Genomic DNA, 24,131 nt, shown 5'->3' on the forward strand with positions numbered 1-24,131 from the left:
AATAGAGTATAAATTACAATATATACTATATTATGCATTCGGAAACGTATTAGCAGCGTTATTTGTATTATTCTTAATCTCATTTTATGTTTAATGAATGATAAAAATAAAATGACATAAAACTACAAAAATACAAATCTTGCTCTGTCTGGGAAAGTATAATCAAACTGTTGATTTAAAGAGCGACCACCCTCGATCAGAGTGCTGATTTTTAAGAACATAGACACGCGCCACCCGCAGCATACGATATGCCCCTGATGGAAATTGATTCGTCAACAATTCAAGCAAGATCGACATGAATCATTCGGAAAGAACAGTTAAATGAATTCTCGTCGACGCGCAACGTTAACTATGCGGGTACCAACTAGTCATTGGGGGAGATTACCGGGATAGATAATTGGTTAATGACTCCCGCTATTTTCAGCACGCTACGATAAGATAATATAAGGACGGTGATCAATTTATTTTTACCCTATACCAGAGTTATTTCGCGACAGAATTTTGTCTATCAATCATGAAAGTTTTGCATGTTGATATAATGCAATCCATCAGTTTTAGTGTATTTAAAAGTAATCGACCAGAGATAAGATCTTTAAATAGATTTTAAAATAAACAACATAGAAAAATGTGCTATTTGAAATAAAAAGTAATTTATCCTGTAATTTCTATTAATTTATAATTATTTTAAAAGATAACTGCGTTTTAAAAGAAAACATTTAATTTGTAATGGAGACAATGGCGAAAGTTTGATGTAAAAATTTAAAATTTTGCAATTTTTAGAAAACAAAGTCCATTTTTTCTTAATTTCTTCTTTCAGTTCAAATATGATGTTTATTTTATGTTCTTCTTTCTATTATATATTTCTTCTTTCTTATTATATAAGTAGTTTATTAATTTAATATATGATATTATTATCTAGTTCCATTCATGATTGCATTTTAAGACCGAAAAAGATCTTGACGCGCTGTTTGCAAGAATTAAATATGTAGGGGAAACTCAATGGGTCATCGATTATTTAACATAATTTAGAATGTTTAAATTAATCCTACTAATACAATATAACTATTACTTCGTTGCCCACTATTTATTTAGGTGGCAGTGATTAAATTCCATTGTATCGAAAAGCATTGAGCATTAATAGTTTTCGTGGTGTAACAGTAACTTTTTAACCGCATAAAAATGTTTTAATATTGTTTTTTTAGTAGAAGATACATGTATGAAGATAAGGTGCAAGTTTCTGCGCATCTTTTTTCAACTTACTATTAGTAATAATCTAACATTTATTTTTATAGTTTTCTATTAAATGTATAATTATATGTATAATTACATACTACGGGTCATGCATTAAATATTCATGATGAGACGAGACAATATAGAAAATATATGTACTAAAAAAGGGCAGTTTATATTTCTAAGCAATTTATTTTATTTTATCCTAATAAATTTTTTATCTTATATTAGTGGTTATTTCTTATTTGTTTTCTTATAATTTTCTATTTTATTATTTAATAATTATTAATTATAATCATTATTTTATTGTATTAATAATTATGCTAAGAATGCATAATGTTGTAATTAAAAAAATACTTTTCAACTTTCGTCACCGTTATTTCTTGCATAATTCTACTATTTTGTATGTGATTTATAGTAAGTACTATGGGGATCATATCTTAAAAAATGTTATTATTTTTTTCTTAAAAACAAATAAATATTTACTAAATATACTTATTAAATTTTAAAATATGCATTATGCTTTAATTATTAAAAAAAAATACGATACAAACAGTTTTATATTTAGATGCACTTTCAAGAGTTTGAATTTTTGTGACTCAACTTTTTGGTACCCCGGTCTCTCCTATATAAATTAATACACTTTGAAATATTTATTATTTAAAATACTAAGATCCGTTTTGATCAAAAATATTTCTTTTAATTGATTTATTCTCGTTGGTCTAATACGAATTTCTTCTTTCTCTTTTACGGTATTTAAAGATCTGTATAGTACTTGAAGAGTACCGCACACACAAACATATTTTCCTTATTACGACAGCCCTAAACATCTTTATTATTTTTAATTTAAAGAGACAAAAATGTATCTATTGGAGGCAAAAAAGTAGTTTGAGTTTAAAGGGACTTGTAAAAATTTCTTTCCAAGATTACAATTTTCCTGACTTTAAATTTAACGACTTTTTTAAACTATTCCATATTCTTTCTTTTTTTTCTTTATGTAACTCGATTTCTATGCTTGTCGCGATCCATGATTATTGTAATGCCATGATTACTTATTATTTCCGATAAGGCAGATGGCCGGAAATACAGTCCAGTTTCTCGATGCGGCATGGGTAGTTATTTATGCAACACTTAGCGCGCGACCCAAAGGGTGGCTGCCGAATCTGGGGTGGGAAACAGTGCTTTGGCATTTTTGCATCCCCTGCATTCTCACGCGAGCGCTGATACGAATGGAAGGCTACCTGTGCGAGAGTATAATTTTTCAGACAGGTATGTACACGTGTATGATTCGTTTATTTTCATGGATTTAATTGTAACATTATATAATATATTATAATAAACAAAAAGGCACGATGTAACTGACAATTGTCTTGTTAAATTAATTTGTAAATTTACACGTACTTGCTACACAGATATATTTACAGTAAGTCATCGCAATTATTTATTGAACACAAAATTCCGAGTGAAGTGCATAACAACAATAAATTATTGATAATAAAAAATGTGAATTATTATAAATTGTGAATTATCAATTTAAGAACTGAGTTATATTAAATCTTTCGAAGTTTCTTATAATTAAATAAAGAGTTAAGTATAAATTTCGCGATTGATTAAAATAAAGTATTTCAAGTAAATTTCATTTTTTTATGTGTTCAAAATAAAGTAAAGTCATTACATAAAATTATTTCTATTTTTGATAAAATAGAAATATATCTCAAACAACATAATCTTTGCATCTTTCTACGAAAATATTAATTTGTGAATTATAAATTATTGATTTTCTAAATTATTTTTTAATTTATAGATTCCAATAATCTTTTATAAATTCACAAATTTTTATTTTATTCCGATTAATTAGCAAAGATTAATATCTTTTTTCTCGATTTCTATACCAAGAGAGATTAAAGATTCGCAAGTTTTTTTAAGATTCATAGCCTATTTCGCTTAGTGAATATCGTATAGTGAATTTGAAAGGAGAGCATTATTTCTTGAACCCTTCGACCTCGCGACCCTCTAGGCCTGACCCTGATCCAAACTATGGGTGCTATTGCACAGTCGCTTGGTTTCGTACATTTCTATACTCACATCTGCTTTATGTTCTCACGCTATTTTCCTTCCAGCTTAGAATCTCCGAGTAACGGCGATAAGCTTTCCCAAGCAGAACAAAAAATTATGATAATATAAAAATGACGTCAAACGACTCCAAAATGATTATTAAATCATTTCTTGATCATGATAAAAAAATGATAAAAAATGTAATTTCAAAATTTAATTTAGATACACTGTTTTAAATATTTTACAATAATTTATAATATTATAACTTATAAATTAATATCTACATGTTAAAATTGAATACATAGCATACAAGTATGTTGTTAACAATATATGAACTGAATATAATTTTGCTTAATTAAAAATATTCTGATCAATAATCTCTTTCGACAAAACATGCAAATAATGATTGTTTGTATTGACGTGTAAAGATACGTCCATTGAATTACACAATTAAATTTTTAAGTATTATAATATATGATAAGTATATGTATATGATAAGTATGTTTTTATTTCGTGTACATGTGAAATAAGAGACTCTAATAACAATTATTTTTTTTCCGGAACAGAAGCAAAATTATACTTTTTTCGCACACTACTATTCGTTTTTGTTTGATAATAAAAATAATATGCAGGATTCTTCCATGGATAATTAATAATTAATAGCAATAAATAATGATACTTTTAAATTATCAGAATTATTTTTTTTTGTAAAGACATGTATATTAATATTTTTAAGATATTTAATACATACAACTAAATGAAATTATAAAATAAAAAATATATTTTATTTCGACTTATGATACGACATTTACGATTTTTATTCTTTGTCTCTTTTTAATCCTAAACTACAATAAAAAAATTTTGCAGCAAATTTTCATAAATAGTAAATAATTATTTTGAACAAGGAATAAGGAAGTGTAAATTGATACAAAAAATCAATAAATGTAACAAATAATACGTTATTTCAAATGTTTTAATATTTAATAAATCATACATAAGATTCGGGAAACTCGAATGTTACGTCTCGTCCAGTCAATTGTTTATATACCGAAGCGAAAGTATCGACCTGTCAAAAGATGAATTAAAATTTAAATCACATTATAATGTTAAATAAATAAAGTGTAGAGAAAATGGGCAGAACTCAATAAAAATACCTTGTGTTCAATATTCGTTTGTTCATTTTTGTCCAAATGAACTTTGATAACTTGTGAGCCATCAAGTTTTACTCGAATTCGTTTACCCACAATCTCTACAGGATAAACAATATCCTCCAACAAAGCGTCATATACCGAAGTTAACGTACGACTAAAATATAAACATAGATTATACAACGTTTAATCAGAATTCAAAATAGTGCACATATTGAATATTAAAATAATCGGTTTTTACAGATAAATAAAATAATAATAATACTAATAATGCAATAACTGTAGATGTAATAACTACTGTTCTCTTTAGTTGGACTTCTTATACGGTACAATTTTCTTTTGTTTAAAATAAATCATGCAAAAAGTGGTACAATTCAGCAAAAAAAGAATAAGGCCAAAGTCTATTTTTTGAACTTCTTGCCCAACTTTCTCTTTTTTCCTCTCAAATTATAAAAAGAAAAAAGAAAGATAACTGTACAAAAAATTCAACTAATGTCCATTTTTTATCAATATAGTTTAATTTTAACCTCGGTTCAATTAATCTTTCATTTTTTTCTAATTCTAAGAATTAAAAAAGATAAAGAGTAAATCGAACCAAGATTAAAGTTAATTGATAAAAACGGGCATAAAAAACAGACTTATAATTAAATTATACTTGTCAAATTATATAAAAACAAATATTACATTTTCATTTTCTTACCTTCTAGGACGCTTCTGCTTGTTCTTTGTACGCGTCTTTCTCGTCGGCTTCGGTAAGATTTTACGTTCACCAACGAACATTACATGCTTGCCAGAGAACTTCTTCTCCAGCTCGCGTACTAACCTCGTTTGAATTTTTTGGAAAGCCTTCAGTTTTGGCATCGGTACATATATGATAATCGACTGCAAAAAATACAAGCGATTCAAATTTTTTTCAAGAGTATTAAACAGAAAGATACACATTAACATACAACACAGAAGCTTGCTGCAACATTGCACCATTTATTTATATTTATAATCAGACCTTAGATTTAAAGTTTCCTTAAATTTATCTCTAGATGTTCAGTAATCAATAAAATAATTTGTAGGATATTTGAAGATAAATTTAAGGAAGCCTTAAATATAAGACTTTACTATGAATATAAGCATTAGTCTGTTTTCTGTGCCTAAATTAGTATATCCTTTTGAAGTTTAAAGTGAAATAGATATATTTATATTTGGTAAAACAGGCTTGTTCAATTTGAACTCCAGAGCAAAGCCATCGATGCAAAAAGATTCAATGTGGATAAGATTTTGGAGACTGTAAAGTGTTGATAAGCATGTAAGTGATGCTTATCAACAGTTTATAGTTCTTAAGATCTTACATTGAATTTTTTTATGTCAATTTTTTTATGTCAAATGGAAGAGTGCAGTCTAGTACAGGAATAAAAAAACAGAACTATCACTGGAATGATTCATACTGTACGAACTGCATGAAGGAATTGAAGTTTACCTTCTTATTGTTTGTTTCTAATTCCTTCGCCTTGGTGATGTAAAGCTCCCTTAAATGCGACTTCAGATCGCTGTTCATCTCCAGTTCCAGAAGAGCATTGGAAATGCTCGCCTCAAACTGATCGGGTTCCGAGCCACCGCTCTTAATTATCTTTGCGTTAGCCGTGAACATCTGAAAGAGATTTCGAGGTTAGGACATTGTTTACAAGTAACACCCGACGTCCGCGCGAGACATTCGTCGGGACATCGAGTGACAGAGTCAACAACTCCAGCGTGGATTTCGCGGAGACTCCGGGGATTGTCCTCCTGACGTGAGAATAATCGTCGATAACGCGGCAGCGTGGCATTATGGTAAACGCGAGGATTGCGGAAACCGACGAAATCCGTCGTAATCACGCCTTCGACGCGCGATCTGGGAAAGATATCAATCGCTTCACGTATCACGGACTGTCATGAACTTTCTGACGTCGCGCGACGCAAGATTTCATACATCGTTATACATAATAAAAGGCCGCAAAGCTAAATGCTCGAAAATGCCCACCTTGTCCACCTGGCTACCACATGAAAAAGAAGCCGAGATAAAAAGATTACTAGAACGAATCTTCGTATGTTTTTCCAGTTCACGAGTCACTAGTATCGACATCGACTGGCCACGTGGTCCTTTCGCGCCAAGCCTTAAAGCCCACTCTACAAATGTGTGTTCTCTGCTTCTTTATTCTTAATTTTTACTACTTTTTATCTTTTGCCTCTTTTGCTTTTTTATTTTTTTTCCTGTTATTTTTCATTGGAAAAGTTTGTGCAATAAATGAAAGACTATTCAGAATTATTTTGGAGAGAGGACTATTTTTCGGACTACATATTTAAAATCTTACTCCGACAGCCAATCAACACATGACAACGAGAATCTCACGTAAGATTTTCTAATGCGACTGTCCATCTAAATTTCAGATACGCTTTGCTCTAATTACGAAAGAAATATCTGTTTTCATGTGTTAGTGTTGTTTTGCGAAATTCTTTTTTGTTGAATTTCAAATGTTTCTCTAAATTCAATAATTCTATGATTTTGTGTAGTCTCTTAATGAATAGTGTCATATTTTTTTAATCTGCTCCAAAAACGAGGCGAGAATACTTGTTTTACAATATATTTAAATTTTTGAACTTCTAAACATAAAAAATTTGTTCAATCACTGTATGGACATTATCTAATCAATATATTTTGTTGTATAATTATACTTAATTGTATATATAATGAATAACAGCAACACGATGGATGCAGTAAATAATCTGCATGATTTTCCAAGTACAGGTATAATTTGTGATAAATGAAAGAAGTTTGAATGTATATTCTGAGAAAAATATAGTTTTGACAACTCCTAAATTAACTCTAATAATTTAAGTACTTGCAACTAGTTTTACAAAGTAATAAGAATTAAAGTAGTATCAAATACTATATTTTTATAGTATTTGGTATTACTTTAGTTCTTATTACTTTTTAAAACTAGTTGCAAATATTTAAATTTTAGCATTGTACTAGTTACCACATCTATTTTTTTCCTCTCAGTGTAATAATATTTATTTACAATGATTATTTTCTTATAAAAGTAGCACTAGTGGAAAGAAATACTATGCCACAAGGCATATCGTTGGTTGATCCAGCCGCTGTAGCAAAATCAAGTAAGCAAGATTTAATGGCACTAGTTACGGAAATTAAAAAGGTAATATATGATATCTGCGTAATATTTATAATTAAATTAAATTATTTATATTTTAATTATAACGGTTTTGTTATATATTTACTAATTTATATTTTTTTTTACAGGCAGATAACTGTGTAAGAGCTAATGCATGTAACAAGTTACAAGTAATCGCAGAGCAAATTAGATTTCTGCAAAAACAGGCTGAGGGTATTTTGTTGGAAGCGGAACGGAACGCTAAGTTGCATCATGTACCTTGCAATTTTGTGAAACAACCTGGTCACATCTATCATTTGTATCAACGAGAATCAGGACAGCATTATTTTTCCATGCTTAGTCCAGAAGTAGATATCTTTGTATCATTAAGTATTTTTGTAAAATCTTGTCTAACTTTTTTTATTGTATCTGTAGGAATGGGGTAGTTTGGCTCCCTCACAGAATTATATGGGTTCGTTTAGATTAGAACAAGATCGCTCATGGACCCCACTGTCTCAACTACAGGCGAAGAACGACGAATTGAAATTGATCGGAAAATTCTTACCTTCCGATACAACTGCGAAAACTTTTTTACAATCTGTCATGTTAAATACTAGCACGTAACGTAATTAATAAATTTATATCGTTAGTAATGAAAAATGTAAACTAGAAAAATAACATATTGCTAGAAAAACAATTTGGCAACTAAATTATTTTAATCTGATAGATTAAGGATCTTTGTTATAATTCAACGAGCAAATTTATTTCATGATATAATGTCGAACTATTTATAGCGTTATTTGTAAATAACACCTATTTGTAAATATACATACATACAAATATACTTCTGTAGGTATATAGAATAGATGATTATATAGATATCTGTTTTATATGATTAGAAATTATATACATAATTTTTTGAAGTTATGTATATAATTATATACACATATCGTGTCAAAATGATATCTATTTTGTACAAGAATAAATCGTACACTAATACTTTAACTCCAATGTAATAGGATGCAATTAATCAACAAATGTTTTTCTCAATATGTAATAATATGCATATGTAATATAATTCTTGGCTGATTGTTATTTTTTACTCATAATAATCTTTAAATGATTGTTAAAAGATCAATAATATGATTTTTGAAATTATGTTTTCTATTTTATGTGGCATATATGTATGTCATTACATTTCTATAGGCAGTAAATAGATTTGTGTTCAGGTTGACTTTTACTCTAAAATATTTGGAATATAATTTCAATGAGCAAAATGAGTACATCTCAGTTCAGCTCACGATTAAAAGCTTCGTGAGTACAACTGAATATTTATATAAAGATCTATTTTTTTTTCTATAGAACATTTTTTTCGCAAAACTTCTGCGAAATGTAACATATTTAAAATATTTTTATAATTATTTTTAAATAATAAAATACATTTTACTGAAGAAACGACATTAATGTACAAAGTTTAAGGATCAACGAACAATTTAATGTTTTGCCCTTTATGTAAAATTAAACCTCTAAAAATGAACAAATCTATACCAAAGTAACATGTCAATCATTGACGGGAACCGCGACGACTGGTTTTTGATTTCGATGTTGAATCTGTATGTCAAGTAGTATTCACTTTGTGTGCTGAAACATACAAATAATATATTGACAAATCGTTAAATACAAATTTTTTTGTAACAGACAGGCGAACTCTTACACGAGATTGGTATCCTAAGAGGTGCATCATCCTGTATAACGCATTCATGCGTATGAGTATGGAAGAGATACTGTACCAAAAGTTGCTTATCTTCTCCCACACATGGATCATAAAATCCAGGTAATTGGCTCTGCAACAACATACGATTTCATATGATTTACAAATATTTCAATTTTCACTTTATATATACTTTAGTTTATAAGAAATTACGGAGATTAAAGTTTTAACAATCGATAACAGAATGAAATGAGGTAATTGTAATTTTGGGAAAAATAAATACTTAGCTGAAATTGATCGGTCATAGTCGATTACTCTCTTGGCATTACAACTTATAGCTTACTACTTCAATTATAGGAGGTCCTCTTTGTACATTAAATCTTATTTATGTAAAATAAAGTGTCAAATTTTATATATACCAGAAGAGACGGTAGCGTCTCCCGTCAAGTATATATTTGTAGTTATAGTATAGACACACAGAAGATTTTGAAATATAAAATAAGAAATAAGATTTAAATGAAATAAAGACTCTTGACATAAGAGATAAGTTTATAAGAGCGCACCTTAGATGCTTTATGAAGGATCAGTTTGGAATCCTTGACTAAACATTGCAAAGGAATCGTTACATCTATCATTTCGTCTCTGTGTCCGCTTTCGTCCGTGGCAGCTCGATCTTGTGGATAAACGAATCGACCGTACAACGCTTTGGTAATGATTAATCCTTTCTTGGATTCCTCCTCGGCTCTTATCCTGCTGACGGTTTCCTTCATTAGTTCGGTGGCCGCTTTGGCTTCCCTTTGTTTCTCCAACATTCTGGACTTGTTCATCTCTCTCTGTTTCTCCTTCTCGCGCTCTGTTCGCTCTTTCACGACGGGATCGATTATGAGCTTCTTAATGACCGTCCAAGTGATTATAGGTGCTACAGTGGCATAAAAAACCGGAGCTGGAAGAACTTCGTCACATAGATGGATAGGGAACGTGTACGCCTGCGAGGCGCGACTCAATCTAAGTTTTAACGTGACGCCAGTTGGAACACCGATGCGTACAGCCGCTGAGACTGAGCTATGCTTGGAGACCTTCTTTTCCGCGCCATATTCAAGAAACGCACCAAATGTTCCGGCTCTATAAATTATATAGACCAAATTATACATAATTATTAAATTTATTGATAATAGAATAAAAAAATGTTGACAATACTAACTTGACACTACCACGAAGCTTAAGTTGCTTTTCTTCCATTTTGTAAGTATAATTAAGGCTGACAAAAGAATGTAGAAGTCCGAAATGTATAGAAAACGCCGTGTACGATTGAGACGTGTCTCTTACAATCATTGTGCTCATGGCGTCTTGAATGCCAGCTCTGTACGTAAGATATCCCACCGTATGTTTATCCAATTGCATCGCAAGAGCTGTAAATATAACAATTTTGTTCAAGATATCCTTCCATATATAAAACAAATAAATATGTGAATAATATAAGAAACCAAGAATTACATGGTTACAATTATATTATGAAAACCGCAAGTAAACGTACTCCCAACGTAGCCAGCTTTCACGCCATGCGACGTAAACTGCAGTATTGTTGCACCGTCACAAAACAATCGTTTCGTTAATGTGCGAAATGCTTTGAGGGAGAACGTTGGACCGTTGCCAGCTCCGACCTCGACTTCGATCCAACCCTTTGAAGATACCAGCCTTTTCGCTGAAACATTGATAGACCCGGAACCAGTACCGTTTTGGGTTCCTAGTTGACCGGACATAGTCACGGTATCTCTCAGGGTCAGAGGCGCTTCAATAGATTGTGCAAACGACATTCCGCTGACTTCGATGCATGAAAACAGTCCATTGCTGAAACTAGATCCATAACTTTTTAATCAAGGATTATAATTATTGATTTGTTAAAATTTAGTAATACTGTTTAATAATAAATTTCATTATTAAGCAATCTCTTACTGTGTTTTATCATAATAATATCAATGTTTTATCATAATAATATCAATGTAATAATTTAGACTGATCGATCTTACCCATCGCTGTAATCTTCATCGTATTTACTGAAAAGATCGGTGGCATTGATGTTTACCGTTACAGTGCCTTTGGGATTGGTATGCTGCTGCAGTCGTCTCTCCTCTCTCTCCCTTGCCAGCCTCTCGTATTCCTCGCGAATCTCTTGAGGTGTTTTTGTACGCTGTACTATTTCCCATCCTTCTGTCTCCAATCCACGGATTCCCAGCGAGTCGTAAATTGCCCTTTGATGTGGATCGTTCAACACTACAATATCAAGCATTTTACATTCAAGATTCATATTTAAATAAAAAAAAATAAAAAAATAAATAAACTAATATAATACACATAATTTTAATGCTCTAAGATCAAAAATTCATATTGCAAATAAATAAAGAAGCAATTAAATATTTTATTTTATAACTTGCTACAATAATAATGATAAAAGAATAACAAAAATAATTGCAAGGTATCAGTTATATGAAATAAATTCTAAATCAATATTCTTCTGATACAAATATACATATATTAAATATATTGTAATATACCTTCATAAGCTTTCTTTGTGCGATTAAAAAGAACCTCAGCTTCCTTTTTAAGTGTTGGATCCACATGCTTATCTGGATGGTAGAGTCTACTAAGTCTGCGATATGCATTGCTGATATCTTCAGGACTAGCCTAGAACATCGAAGGCAATCATTACAACAGACTATATGATTGCATCATAAATAAAAGGTAACTTTTATGAAAGAAAAGATGAAAAGGGACGAATTTAAAATGACATTCACTCGTTTATAATGCAAAGATCAAACGGATTTGCGTTCTGCAACCAAAAATTATGTTGCAGGATAAATAATATGTTAAGAACGAGCGAGACAGTATCGACGTCGCGTTTTCCAATTAATTTATCCGCAATTCCTCGTGTCGGTCGCAAGGAAACGGATCCTCTGGAGCACGTCGTTACGTCAGCGTGCCGAGGACGAAGGTGTCACGTGGAAGGTGTACGAGACTCGATTTCTACCCCCTTGGAAACCGGGCGAATTGCATACGGAACGAATCGAGGTGTTCTCACGTTTCTCGAGATGTTCAGGAACGTGTAGTAGTCGTCCTCGATCGTGGTCTCCTGATCAGTCTCGTCGTCCATTTTAAAAACCGCGAATTTCGCACGCGCGCCGACGGGTCTCCGGTGAGCTCGGGCGACTCGCTTCTCACCGTTTCTTTCCCAGCTTTTTATAGGTTATCACGCAGAGGGGACAACACGGGCCGGTAGGATGTGCGGTTCCCCCGGACGCTACTAGATGGAGCCCGCTGTTCGAAATTGGAGGGACCCGGAGCGAGAGAGATCGGGAGGTTAATCGTCGAGCATTGTCGAGCGAGAAAAATTAGGAAGATGTGATTATCCGCAGACAAGCTGTTCGTTATTAAATCACTCGCGAAGTGTCATTGCCGGGCTAAATGCGGGACATGGTGAGCGAACATTGCTAGCGAAATTTGCGAATTTTTAGTTTTGCCACGTATCGGATTTCACATTTCACGAATAAATAACATCTACTTTGAGAGCATTTTTAAGTATTTATTCAGCCTTATAAGGTATCATATATAAATAGATAATAAAAGCGTAAAAGTTATCTGTTAAATAAGTGTAAGTGTAACGTACTACTTGGTGCAAAGAAGTATAGAAGCTGTACGTACATTTGTAGATATATTTAATATATTTAATATAATTTTTTTTAATATAATATGTTTATGATATAAAATATTTGATTATAAATTTATCTGTAAATTATAATTTCTATGTTATTTGAATATTATAAATATATTTTTTTTTATATTAATGTAAATAATTGTTCAATTTAGATGACACAATCATAAATGTTTCATGTAAACTGAATAATTATAATTACCTTAACATGATGCAGATAAGTAAATGAGTGGAATCTATTTTCATGGATAGATCGCTTGTTGAGGATCAAAGTTACACGATGCCTGGAAAAATAAAAGTGAAGATACTGGCAGGTCGTAATCTGCCAGTGATGGACCGTTCCGGTGACACGACAGACGCTTACGTAGAATTGAAATTTGGCAATATAACTTACAAGACAGACGTGTGCCGAAAGTCCCTGAATCCGCAATGGAACTCAGAATGGTATAGATTTGAAGTTGACGATGCAGAGCTGCAAGACGAACCGTTGCAAATCAGATTAATGGACCATGACACGTATTCTGCCAACGATGCAATAGGCAAAGTTTACATAAATCTTAATCCGTTGTTGTTACCTGGTGTGCTGCCTTCTGTAAAAAATATTTGGACCGTAGAGGCAGCTATGAACACCACTGCTGGTTCTCAAGGTGATATATAATATACTATAAGAGATACACTTATACATTTTGCGTATTTTTCAAATATTTTCTCTTTGCCTGTATATTTTTTATAGGATCAGTTATGACTGGATGGATACCTGTATATGATACAATGCATGGCATACGTGGCGAAGTTAATATTATCATTAAAGTAGAGCTGTTCTCTGATTTCAATAAGTTCAGACAGTCGTCCTGTGGAGTACAATTTTTTTACTGTAAGTATATTTAATTTTTACATAGTGATAATTTTAAGAGAGAAATAAATATTACGTAGGATACTTCATTTTATATAATATATCTAATTTTATAATTCATTTTTTATTGAATTGTTAGCTTTCCAAATTTAATATTTATGTTACTTGTATAAGTTTGCTATAAGAAATGTTTTGAAATCTGCAATAAATATTTTAAATACATTTTAGCACCTAATATACCATATGGATATCATGCTCAAATGATACATGGATTTGTTGAAGAACTTGTAGTTAGTGACGATCCGGAATACAAGTGGATTGATAAAATAAGAACACCTAGAGCATCGAACGAGGCACGACAGACTCTATTTTTTAAATTGAGCGGAGAGGTCCAAAGAAAGATTGGATTAAAAGCACTGGATCTTGGTGGAAATGCTGTGATTGGGTAAATTTTATTTTTCTAGAAAAACTTTCAATTATTTTTATTATAATATTTCGTCATAATACTCAAGTAAAAATTAAATTGATTTAAAACATTTAGTATCTAAAAATATGCTTGCTATTTTATTTTATAATTCGATATTTGGCATTAGATATCTGCAAAACTTCGATCTGGAAGGCGAATCCGGTATCGTTGCCAGAGGTATAGGCACTGCAGTAACGCTTGTAAAACTACATGATGTTCTCGGTTTTCCTTGCGACAGCATTAATATCGAAGAGTGAGTACTTCTATTACATATCCAGTTATGAATTACCGGGCAGTCCTTGTTCAAATATAATTCGATCATAAATGATAAACGATAAATTATTGCGCAATTTCATCTGGCATCGTACGAATCAATTAAATAGGTGTCGCCAACTCACATAATCTACGTTAAAGTTGGCGCTCGCAAACAAGCTATTTCGAGAATTTCATACAAGGAAATATAGCTATTTTACGGCTGAGACGTTCTATTCCTGTGGTTGAAAATAATGTGCGGCAGATAGATATGATCCGAATTTATTGGACGAATTAATTTTATCTGTAATTAAATGCTGATTATCTTTCATTTAGGTTGTCGTTACTTCGATATTACGAATAGATCAAATCAAATTGCTTATCATCGTTAATAAAACGTTGATATCTGAATTGGCAGTCAATTGACATTGAAATATTTTCTTAATTCCATATCTACTAATTTAATCTAATCTTTTTTACGTAATAGAATTAGCTTTACACTTTATAATTTCTTTAAAGCACTTGGTTTTATGTTCAATGTTTGAAAAAGAAACTGTTATACTGTTTACTCTTCATAAATAGCACCTAATTTATACTCTTTCCTGATCGCTTGAATTAAATCGTCCATCTCATTGTTTTTAATTATATTATACTTTTTAGGAAGTATACGAATTAATTGATACTTTTCTTCTTGTTCCTTACCCTCATGCGTTTGCATAGGATCGCATTTGCGCTTTCCTCACGCACGATAGCGCGAACGGAATGTTATTCTGACAACAGCGTGCCGTTCATCCCTATTTTAACTCCCGCTTCGTATCCCATTCATAGAAACAGGAATCTCCCGTTTTACATGCAATCCACATCGTCTCTAACGCGCCTGGAACGCGCTACAAAGGCTCCTGGATATTTTGCTGGAGCGCGAAGGAAACATATCAAGCGTATTCCTTTTTTACGATCCAATACGTCGAGCATGGTGAGTCTAAGGATAACCGCGTCCAGTAGTTCAGATGTCACTCCGTCTCCGGAAATTAGCCGGAATTTAATCGATGAGACGATGAGGTCTATACGCACTATGTTAACGCCGGAGGATACGAAGAAAGAATCGCCAAAAGATCGTCTCTCCAAGCAAATCAAACACCTGCGTAGCAAATTTGACTCGGTCGGCGAAGAAAATCACTCTGCCGCGAAGTCCGATTCTGAAACTAATACGATCAGTTCGTTCGCCATGAATCCCGAGAAAGACAGAAGTCTCAAAGAAACCAAGACTGGTGGGATAATGGCCGCGTTACTGATTGGATCTATACATAACATGCCTCTGGAAAATATAAAAAATACTGATCCTATTTCAGTTTTTTCCAGCGAAGAACAACCCAATGAAGAGGTAAAGAAAGAAACACGCTGTAGAGAAAATCTTCATGAAAATGTAGATAGAAACATCCAGAGCGAAGAGCAGAGACAGGATGTCGCGTCCTTGATCGATGAAACGGAGACGTCCTCCTTCGATGACGGTAATTCTACAGATGACGAATTGTCGGAGGACACCACGAGCTACAATATTTTGGACGATTCGAGATACTCGATTGACAGAGACTCCGACAAAGCGGAAGACTCGTCGAGCCTCCAGGAGAGAATTCCCATTACGCACTCCAGCGCGGAAAGCTGCACGGATTCTACTCTGCAGATGGAATCGATGAATCGTTCACTATTAAGTCCAAATTTAGCGAGAACGGAAGACATCGTACGAAACGATACGATCCCTATAATCACCGTGGACACTCAAGACAGCATAGACTCGGATACGTCGATCGACGCGTCTGGGTTCTCGAATAGCGAAAGTCAGCCTGATATTACAAATTCATACGTTCTAACCGAGGCCAATATCTTTACTTCAGAATTATCTCATTCGTCTGATAATCAAGAGATCGATGACTTAAGACAAGTGTCCGACACTTCTGAAAGCGAGCATAAAAAAAATTTAAAAATAGAGAATGATAAGCGGCATAGCAGTGTTATATCTAGGTCGTCAGTTTCCGAGACACATCGTGTTTATTTGACGAAACATGAAGATTTATCGGCGCGACTCAAGTCTCCTTCTTGCATTGAAAAATCGGAAGATCACATAAACGCAGACAAGGAGAAGAATCTGGCTATTAGTTTACCGCATGTAACGACACGGATTAGCTTATCGAACGAAGAAGCTTGCGCGATGGCGACCATCGAGAGACGGAGAAGCATGCGTGATTTGATCAAGCTGATCGACACGAAGATGATGGTATCCACGTGTCACAACAAAAGAAATGTATCATTGAGGAGCAAGAAGAGAAAGCTCGAGAGGAAGGTTTTCCGCAAAGACTCAAGAAAGTCGAGGAATTCGTTCGACAGATTTCCTTTCCATGGCGCATCCACGAGGAGACGTTTGTCGCATAGATGTCACACGAAGGACGTTTTTCTTCGCGTTCCTCGCGTTCCTCGCGTTCGCTCAAATCCTGAACGCCTTTCCTCAAGTCAGCATCCTATTCCCTATGCCACCTCTCGTTCCTGTGGCTCTTCTCTCATTAGTTTAACCGACCGCACGCGCGTATCTCCATCTCCTGCGTTTCACCGTCCGCATGACGGTTCATCCGGAACCTCGCCGAGGAACGGCCGCAGGAAACCCGACGCGGTATCCACGGTGTCTGTTAGTTGCACTTGTAATCTAGAAAAAACATCACGTCATATTGATTGCGCTATGCCCACTAACAATGCTAATATAACTTACAACTCGCGTGTGTCCCATCCTTCTCCCGATCTTAGGCAGCAAGATGAGACGTCGGTCAGTCCGTCCTGTCCACTTCCGGCCGTTCCCACGATGGCTCCGAAAATGTCCCAGTCACCGGCGACCAGAACGCTTGCCAACGTGCCACTTCACCGGAGATCGAGTGATTCCGATCTGAGCGTTACTCCTAAAGGTATATTAAATTATTCTTCTCACTAAAGAATGAGATAAATTTACTATTTTTTTAGAATAAGAAGAAAGATAGAAATTATACTATAATTATTGCACGTTCAAAATTAAAATATTCTTTCTTTCTTCTTAGAACTTTAGTTATAAAGATTTGATTAAAAAAGGAGAGAAAAGGGTGAAAAGTTTATACATTCGTGTCTCTTAACTCTCTTGGTGACAATTAAAAATTTGTTTCTTTTAATTTCTCTCTATTTTAATTTTTGTTTTATGAAAGACAAATTGTCTACAAATGAAATCATATATATATATTTAGAATTTAGTTAAAACTTCAGTTATAAAGATTTGATTAAAAAGAGAGAGAAAAGGGTGAAAAGTTTACATTTTCGTGTCTCAGGTAACTCTCTCGGCAGTGACAGATCGATAGCAGGACCCTTAAGGACATCGACTGCAGTCGTCAGACCTATGAATCAAGATACGTTGGAAATGTTAGAGTATCCATTTATTACTATGCAACATTATCCACCTGGCTTCATATTACATATAGGTAATTAAGTTTATTAAGTACATGAGGCGTCTTGAAGACTACTTCTTCAATGTGAGACATCATATTTGGTTCTTTACAATAATAAATAAATCTAGTCGATTCACTTAACAAATATAAAGTTTGTGTAAATTAAACATAATAATAACGAACTGAATTATATGCATGATGGAATAGGTGGTCTAGTGAGCTCGAAGTCGGTAAAATTACTCGAGAGGATAAGTAATCTGGAGGAGCCGGAGGGCCGTGATTCGTGGTGGACTGAAATTAGAATGGAAGTTAGATCGCACGCGAGAGCATTAGCTTGCAACGTTGTTATAGGCTACAAAGAAGAAACCAGTATATGGTAAGAGTTTTATATTTGTTGCATGTCTTATTACCATAAGACACAATTTTTTTTAAAATAAGAACAATAGTTTTTCGTAAAATAATAAATAGTAAATCCAGGTTAATATATTAAATGAGCTATAGATGTAAAAAAAATATTTATTATTCACAAATTATAATTTTCCGACGATAAGTTTCAACGATACGTTTCAACTATACTTAGTCCTCATCAGCTGCAAAAATACATAACTATCTCATATATCTAATTACATTAACATATTATGATTAAGTTTAATGTATTGACCTGGGTTTACTATTTATTATTTTTGTATAAATTATACGAGCGGAAAGAATTGATGTTAATTTATTTTGTAATGAGTTTAATCCTTTCTAGTATCTCTTTGTATCAATAATATTGTGCATTTTTTTTACAGTGACGACGTGTGTGTGCTAAGTGCTTCCGGTACCGCGGCAGTCATAAATTTTCATAATTCCGGTCAAGATTCGGACGGTGTCGTTTTGAATAAACTTCAGCAAGGTGTACCCGCGGCTGCCGTGGATTCAGAAAAGAGCCAGCAAAAGTCCGTAGTGATGAAGGCGGAGAGAGTCGACGGCGATGTATCCGTCGTGACTCACTCGGAACGGCAAAATGGGAAGATATGCAAACATTCTTCCGAGAGCAACGATCACGAGGGCTCCTGCGGCCAGTCTCAATTGCGATGCAACCTGTGCCATCTCCCTTATAGCGAGGGTAGCGTGCCATTTAGAGTTAATGTATCAAAATGTGCCATATGCAAACGTGCCAAAGTCCCAGATGTAATGTTCACTACTATAGAAGTGCCCGCAAATATACCGATGACTGGAAGAGGCTGCTTCATTCAAGCGACTGTGTGCAAAAGCAAGAAGGACCTGCGGGGCGAACTGAACGCGAAGGAGATATCCGATTGCCTGCCATTTTTGGAATACGAGCTACATAGTTTATTGTTGAACAAGCTCAAGATTAAAGGCATGAATGCGGTCTTCGGTCTCAGATTGCAGGTTTCTGTGGGCGAACGACTTGTAATCGGAATGGCGGTAGGCACCGCAATTTATTTGACGGCTCTGCCACCACCCACCATCCCGCAAATAGCGTCTGGAAATTCGTGGCACAACGAGGAGCAGTTGGGGGAAATGCAAAAGTCTATCGTAGAAACGGTGAAGAAGAATAGAGAGTTTTATCGTCTGAAACCTATCGGAGTCAACGTATGTGGGACTTAGCACCGTTTTCATTTCAGAGAATATCATCCTAGGGTTTGATCGTTAATTATAATCGTGACGCGATTGTAGGAAGTCGAAAATGGACGCATTCCGAGTACTTCTGATACAGACGAATCAGACGAGGATCTGCCGGAACTCGATCTTGGATTGGGTACTCGCGATGCGTGTGTCTTGGAAGTGGATGACATCGAGGATATGGACCGGATATCGTCATTAATGGACAACAGACCACCTGATGATTTCCATGTCGTTAACACACAAACCATACCTGGCCTCGAAGATTTAGAAATTGTCAGGAATTTACAAATGTTCACGCAAATCTCAAGGGCTAAAATTCCTATGGGACAATTCGCATCGATGCCATCGAAATATTTTGCCAGATTACTTCAGGTATTTTCATCTCTAAATTGTTTCATAGAAAACGTCTTCACTTTGGAAAATGTCTTTATTTGTTCGCGTATGTTTAATTGAAAATATGCTTCGTGGAAAAGAAGTATTTTTATTTTAGTAAAATGTTTTTTCACTTTATTTTAGTCCTTATATTTTAAATTAAGACGGATGGTTCCATGTGCGCTGTGCGATATGCAGTTTAAAGTAGCATTACCCGAACAAGACGAGATACAACTGACCGTTGTTGGTATGGCACTTGGCTTAGGGGAACCTTTGAGTACGAATAAATATAAAAGGAAAATTGTGTGTCGTTCCTTGAGTAAGGATCAAGTGAGAAAATCAGGTATTTTTTTAAACAGTTCTGTTTACAAATTACTTTTCTATTTTTATCGGGAATTATTATCGGATTTTATATTACAATTTATGATTATGCTATCGTTAATGTATATTTTAAGGGAAAAATTAATTCTTTTTTTTTTTATTTCTTATACCAGATGACAGTGATATGATATTCAGCTTAGACGAGGATCATTTAGAGAACAATGTTATATTCGACAATGCAACACGTACTTGTGCGGGAAATCCCACATTAAGTGGTACTCCTGTACAAAAGCCAAGACCACGCTCACCTTTGCGTATAAAATCATTTACTAGTCATAGACGTAAACATGTAAGAATATTTCTTTTAAATAAATGTATATATATGTTATTTTATATATATATATATATATATATATATATATATATAAACTTAATATTTATACTGTTATCATGTGTTATCATTTTCTCTCAATTTCTACCTTTAAATTTATGGTAAATGTTAAGCATGAATAATATGAGAACTTTTTCATATTTTAATTCATTATAGGTGCCTTTAAAAGGAAGATATGGCGTGGACATAACGCCTTTATCTTATCTACCAGGTGGAAGAATAGAGAGATATCAAGGCAATTTAAATTTCTTTTTCATTCGCGAAAGTACATCGATACGGGAGGTAAATTTTGTAGAATCCATAGTAATTATTCTCGACGAAATGTTATAAAATATAACGATAACAATTCTGATGATGTTATAGAATGGTGGATTGAGTGGTTTTACTCATAGTTTTGTAATGGAAGTTTTGGCGATTGTTCGCGCGCACATTACGGCATTAGGCGGTAACGCCATGGTAGCATTCTTTATGACGCAGTGCGTGCTTCTTCACAGCCCTCACAAAAATCAAGTTAGTAAAAATATATTATTTAACGTGCAAGCATATTCCCATGCTGGTTGCATATTTTATAAAAAATATATTTCTAGGGTCAATGTCTCATTAATGTGGGTGGCGATGTTGTAACAGTATCTTATTATGCAGATGAGAAACACAGCGCTGTCTCAAATTGCTGACCCCAACCTCCACATTCAGCGCCGCCATGAACGACTATTTAACACAAAGGCAATTAATGATGTGACTAAATAAATATGACTAAATTCGGCAATATTAATTCTATTATAGAATCGTATATTATCGTATATTATGAAATTTTTACTGCATTGCACAATGCCTAATCTTAAAATGTTTCTTCGTAACAATCAATATTGTTATTTATTACTAATTTATTGTATAAAAGTAAAAACCCAATACTTATATTTAAAATATTTTCTTTATGAATTAATACAATAGACGTAATGAGATACGACAAAGGATATATAATCTATCAGCCTGTTGTTATAGATTTAAAATATCTTATATATTTAATATCTATTGTATGATTAAATATTTAAATGGCTTAATATTTATTAATTCTAATGACTAAACATAATTATATATACATATATACATGTGTCTCCAGAGGGATATCTTGCCTTATGAAATAGTCCAATGTATAGGATGTTACTAATTTTCCCAGTTGTATGATACTTTTCAATTTTTTGTAATAATTTAATAATTACTTAATTATACCACAAAGTAATCCGTTATTGATGGTGACAATCGGAAAGCTAATCATTCTCTATACATAAAAACTTTAAACTAATAATATTTTAACTATGTAGAACTTTGAAACTATGTAGAAATATGTAAATTGTGCCGATTGTACTATAAATGACAGACTACTTCATAAATATAGAACTATAGGATATTAATCCGTAGAATGCACAATTTTTGAAAGTTTTTCTAAAAAGCTTTTTTTGGAAATATCTAAAAATTTAAAAAAAAACATAAGATTAAATCTGGTTTAAAAAAAAAGTAGAATTCTTTTAAAGGCTGCAGGCCGTAAAACAGCAATTTATCTTTTTCGGAAATAAATATAGTTTTGGTAACTAGGTGCCTTCAAAAACTTTGTAAAAAGAGTTTCGTGTATAGAATATATTCTACTTAATACAGGATATTGCTAACCAGACTTAGCGATAACCGCAGATCTCAAATTTAGTTCCTCGAAACCTATGAAATTAATAAAACAGCAAGATTGTCACCTTAAAAGATTAAATACAAAATAATCCGCTTAGATTGTTAATATTTTGTGTCTTTGGTTGTGTTAATATTTAAAAAAAAGTATCAATACGAATGATGAAAAGTTTATAAAAAATTATTAATTTAAAGATAGATGTTGCTATGTTTGATAATAAACGAGTGGTCGATATTGAAATGATAAAGTTTATTTGATATTTTTATTGGTCACATTCTGTAAAAATACGTATTATTAATTAGCATTCTTCCACTGAATAAAAAATGATAATGAAATTATTTGAATACGTATTCAGGAATAAGTTATGTAATAATGTTATTTATTGCAATTGTACTCGAACAAAACGTGCATTCTTTACTCGAATAACATTATATAACCAAAAACATGTTGAATTATGATATAAAAATGTTGTATTTTATTATTTAAGTATTAAGATAAAGATTTCTATATCTAATATCTAATACTATTTGAACACATAATAATTTATAAATTATATATTGTATTTATCTCATTTACCTGATCAACCATAACTACACAATACTATCCAACTGTGAAGCAAAATGTCCATTCGAATGATCAATTCTAGTCAAACTCTCATTGTTTTCTCTGTTATCACTATTAAATTGTTTAAAAATATTTGACTTTTCTTGCGTTATATTTTTTTCTTTAATAAACAAATTGTGTTCTTAAACATCAAAACGTAAAGAGGGATAATAATAAGAAAGGAGAAAGAGTAATGTTATGTCCAATTTAGTAGTGTAAACATCTGTTTTCAATAATTAATTGGAAAAGCTAACAGAAACTTTTGAAATGGCTCTGTCACCTGGAGATCCGTATTTTTATGCAAGATCAGGTATTTTAATTATTTAATTATATAAAAATTATCTAAAATTTAAAATTTATTTTCTCTCTCTTTTATTGAAATAAATAGAACACTAGGAATCTTTTGATTATCACCCAAGCACACAGCACCTACAAAGCATTAAAAAGCGCTTAAAAAAGTATATATAGCATTTTTTTAGCGCTTTGTAGACGCTGTTGTTTGTACTTTATTATGTCTGAAAGATGAAACTATGCATGTATCTCCAAATCTTTAAAAATTATCTACAATTTTTAATTTGTATTCACTGTTCCACTACTTTTACTATGATTTTCTGCGTATCTTCTTAAATGCTCAAATTACACGTTAAAATAGCATAATACTTAAAATATTACCAGCCATAAAAATAATACACGTATCTAAAATTATGCTTTTAATTGCAATTATTGTTTGTACTTATATTTATAATTTTATATATCCATGCTAAACATTCGAATATTTTAAAAAATTCTTTAATTTTTTAATTATTAGAATTTGCTGTTGTAAATCACATTCATTTCGAATTGTTTGTGGATGTGTTTTGAGTACACTCTTCTTAAAGACAAGGTTTTATGAAAACCTATAAAAGGAAAACGGATATATAACGAAATAGTAAGTATATACTTTCTATTGTTTAAACAATAAATGTCAATACGTGGTCAAAATTTAAAAACGGAAAGATAAAGGGCATACATTACGAACACAAGATATCCTTAGCGAGTAATTATATTTGATTACAAAAATTTATAATCGAATTACAAAAATTAAATGTTACAGACGTTTCGGCCTACATTAAGCCATCTTC

General features: G+C 32.6%; 4 protein-coding genes across 8 annotated transcripts; 2 read left to right on the top strand and 2 right to left on the bottom strand.

Moving 5' to 3' along the window:
* Window positions 1-4,240: 4,240 nt before the first annotated feature.
* On the bottom strand, window positions 4,241-6,584 carry LOC105154525 (small ribosomal subunit protein eS7). Its single transcript, XM_011070108.2, has 5 exons — window positions 6,445-6,584; window positions 5,905-6,075; window positions 5,134-5,315; window positions 4,440-4,590; window positions 4,241-4,351 (listed from the first exon to the last, which is right to left on the bottom strand). Exons 1-5 carry the CDS (start codon window positions 6,544-6,546, stop codon window positions 4,274-4,276), a joined length of 684 nt encoding a protein of 227 aa, XP_011068410.1. The 5' UTR covers window positions 6,547-6,584; the 3' UTR covers window positions 4,241-4,273.
* Window positions 6,585-6,824: 240 nt separating this feature from the next.
* Window positions 6,825-8,651, top strand: LOC105154527 (uncharacterized protein C1orf50 homolog). 2 transcript variants are annotated; one of them, XM_011070110.2, is made up of 4 exons: window positions 6,825-7,209; window positions 7,509-7,618; window positions 7,723-7,941; window positions 8,009-8,651. In XM_011070110.2, the coding sequence occupies exons 1-4, from the start codon at window positions 7,152-7,154 to the stop codon at window positions 8,195-8,197; spliced, it is 576 nt and encodes a 191-aa protein (XP_011068412.2). In that variant the 5' UTR covers window positions 6,825-7,151; the 3' UTR covers window positions 8,198-8,651. The 2 variants fall into 2 exon arrangements, with proteins under 2 accessions (XP_011068412.2, XP_011068411.2); XM_011070109.2 differs by having other exon boundaries at window positions 6,826-7,209; window positions 7,506-7,618.
* A 395-nt stretch (window positions 8,652-9,046) lies between these two features.
* Window positions 9,047-12,555, bottom strand: LOC105154529 (dnaJ homolog subfamily C member 11). Of its 2 annotated transcripts, XM_011070115.2 has the most exons (8): window positions 12,361-12,555; window positions 11,837-11,966; window positions 11,312-11,555; window positions 10,819-11,138; window positions 10,486-10,693; window positions 9,848-10,406; window positions 9,288-9,417; window positions 9,047-9,214 (listed from the first exon to the last, which is right to left on the bottom strand). In XM_011070115.2, exons 1-8 carry the CDS (start codon window positions 12,430-12,432, stop codon window positions 9,192-9,194), a joined length of 1,686 nt encoding a protein of 561 aa, XP_011068417.1. In that variant the 5' UTR covers window positions 12,433-12,555; the 3' UTR covers window positions 9,047-9,191. The 2 variants fall into 2 exon arrangements, with proteins under 2 accessions (XP_011068417.1, XP_087264328.1); XM_087408202.1 differs by lacking the exons at window positions 9,047-9,214; window positions 9,288-9,417 and adding an exon at window positions 9,427-9,664.
* A 40-nt stretch (window positions 12,556-12,595) lies between these two features.
* LOC105154528 (C2 domain-containing protein 5) lies at window positions 12,596-23,103 on the top strand. Of its 3 annotated transcripts, none has more exons than XM_011070114.2 (15): window positions 12,596-12,755; window positions 13,243-13,637; window positions 13,724-13,864; window positions 14,072-14,288; window positions 14,437-14,562; window positions 15,282-17,509; window positions 17,900-18,049; window positions 18,224-18,392; window positions 18,808-19,615; window positions 19,700-20,020; window positions 20,165-20,363; window positions 20,515-20,690; window positions 20,889-21,014; window positions 21,096-21,242; window positions 21,320-23,103. In XM_011070114.2, the coding sequence occupies exons 2-15, from the start codon at window positions 13,271-13,273 to the stop codon at window positions 21,404-21,406; spliced, it is 5,262 nt and encodes a 1,753-aa protein (XP_011068416.1). In that variant the 5' UTR covers window positions 12,596-12,755; window positions 13,243-13,270; the 3' UTR covers window positions 21,407-23,103. The 3 variants fall into 3 exon arrangements, with proteins under 3 accessions (XP_011068416.1, XP_087264327.1, XP_087264325.1); XM_087408201.1 differs by having other exon boundaries at window positions 12,600-12,972; XM_087408199.1 differs by having other exon boundaries at window positions 12,600-12,755; window positions 13,208-13,637.
* The last annotated feature ends 1,028 nt before the right edge of the window (window positions 23,104-24,131 follow it).

This window comes from Acromyrmex echinatior, chromosome 7 (assembly GCF_024713525.1).
Source record: "Acromyrmex echinatior isolate Ae372 chromosome 7, ASM2471352v2, whole genome shotgun sequence".
Taxonomy (NCBI): Eukaryota; Metazoa; Arthropoda; class Insecta; order Hymenoptera; family Formicidae; genus Acromyrmex; species Acromyrmex echinatior.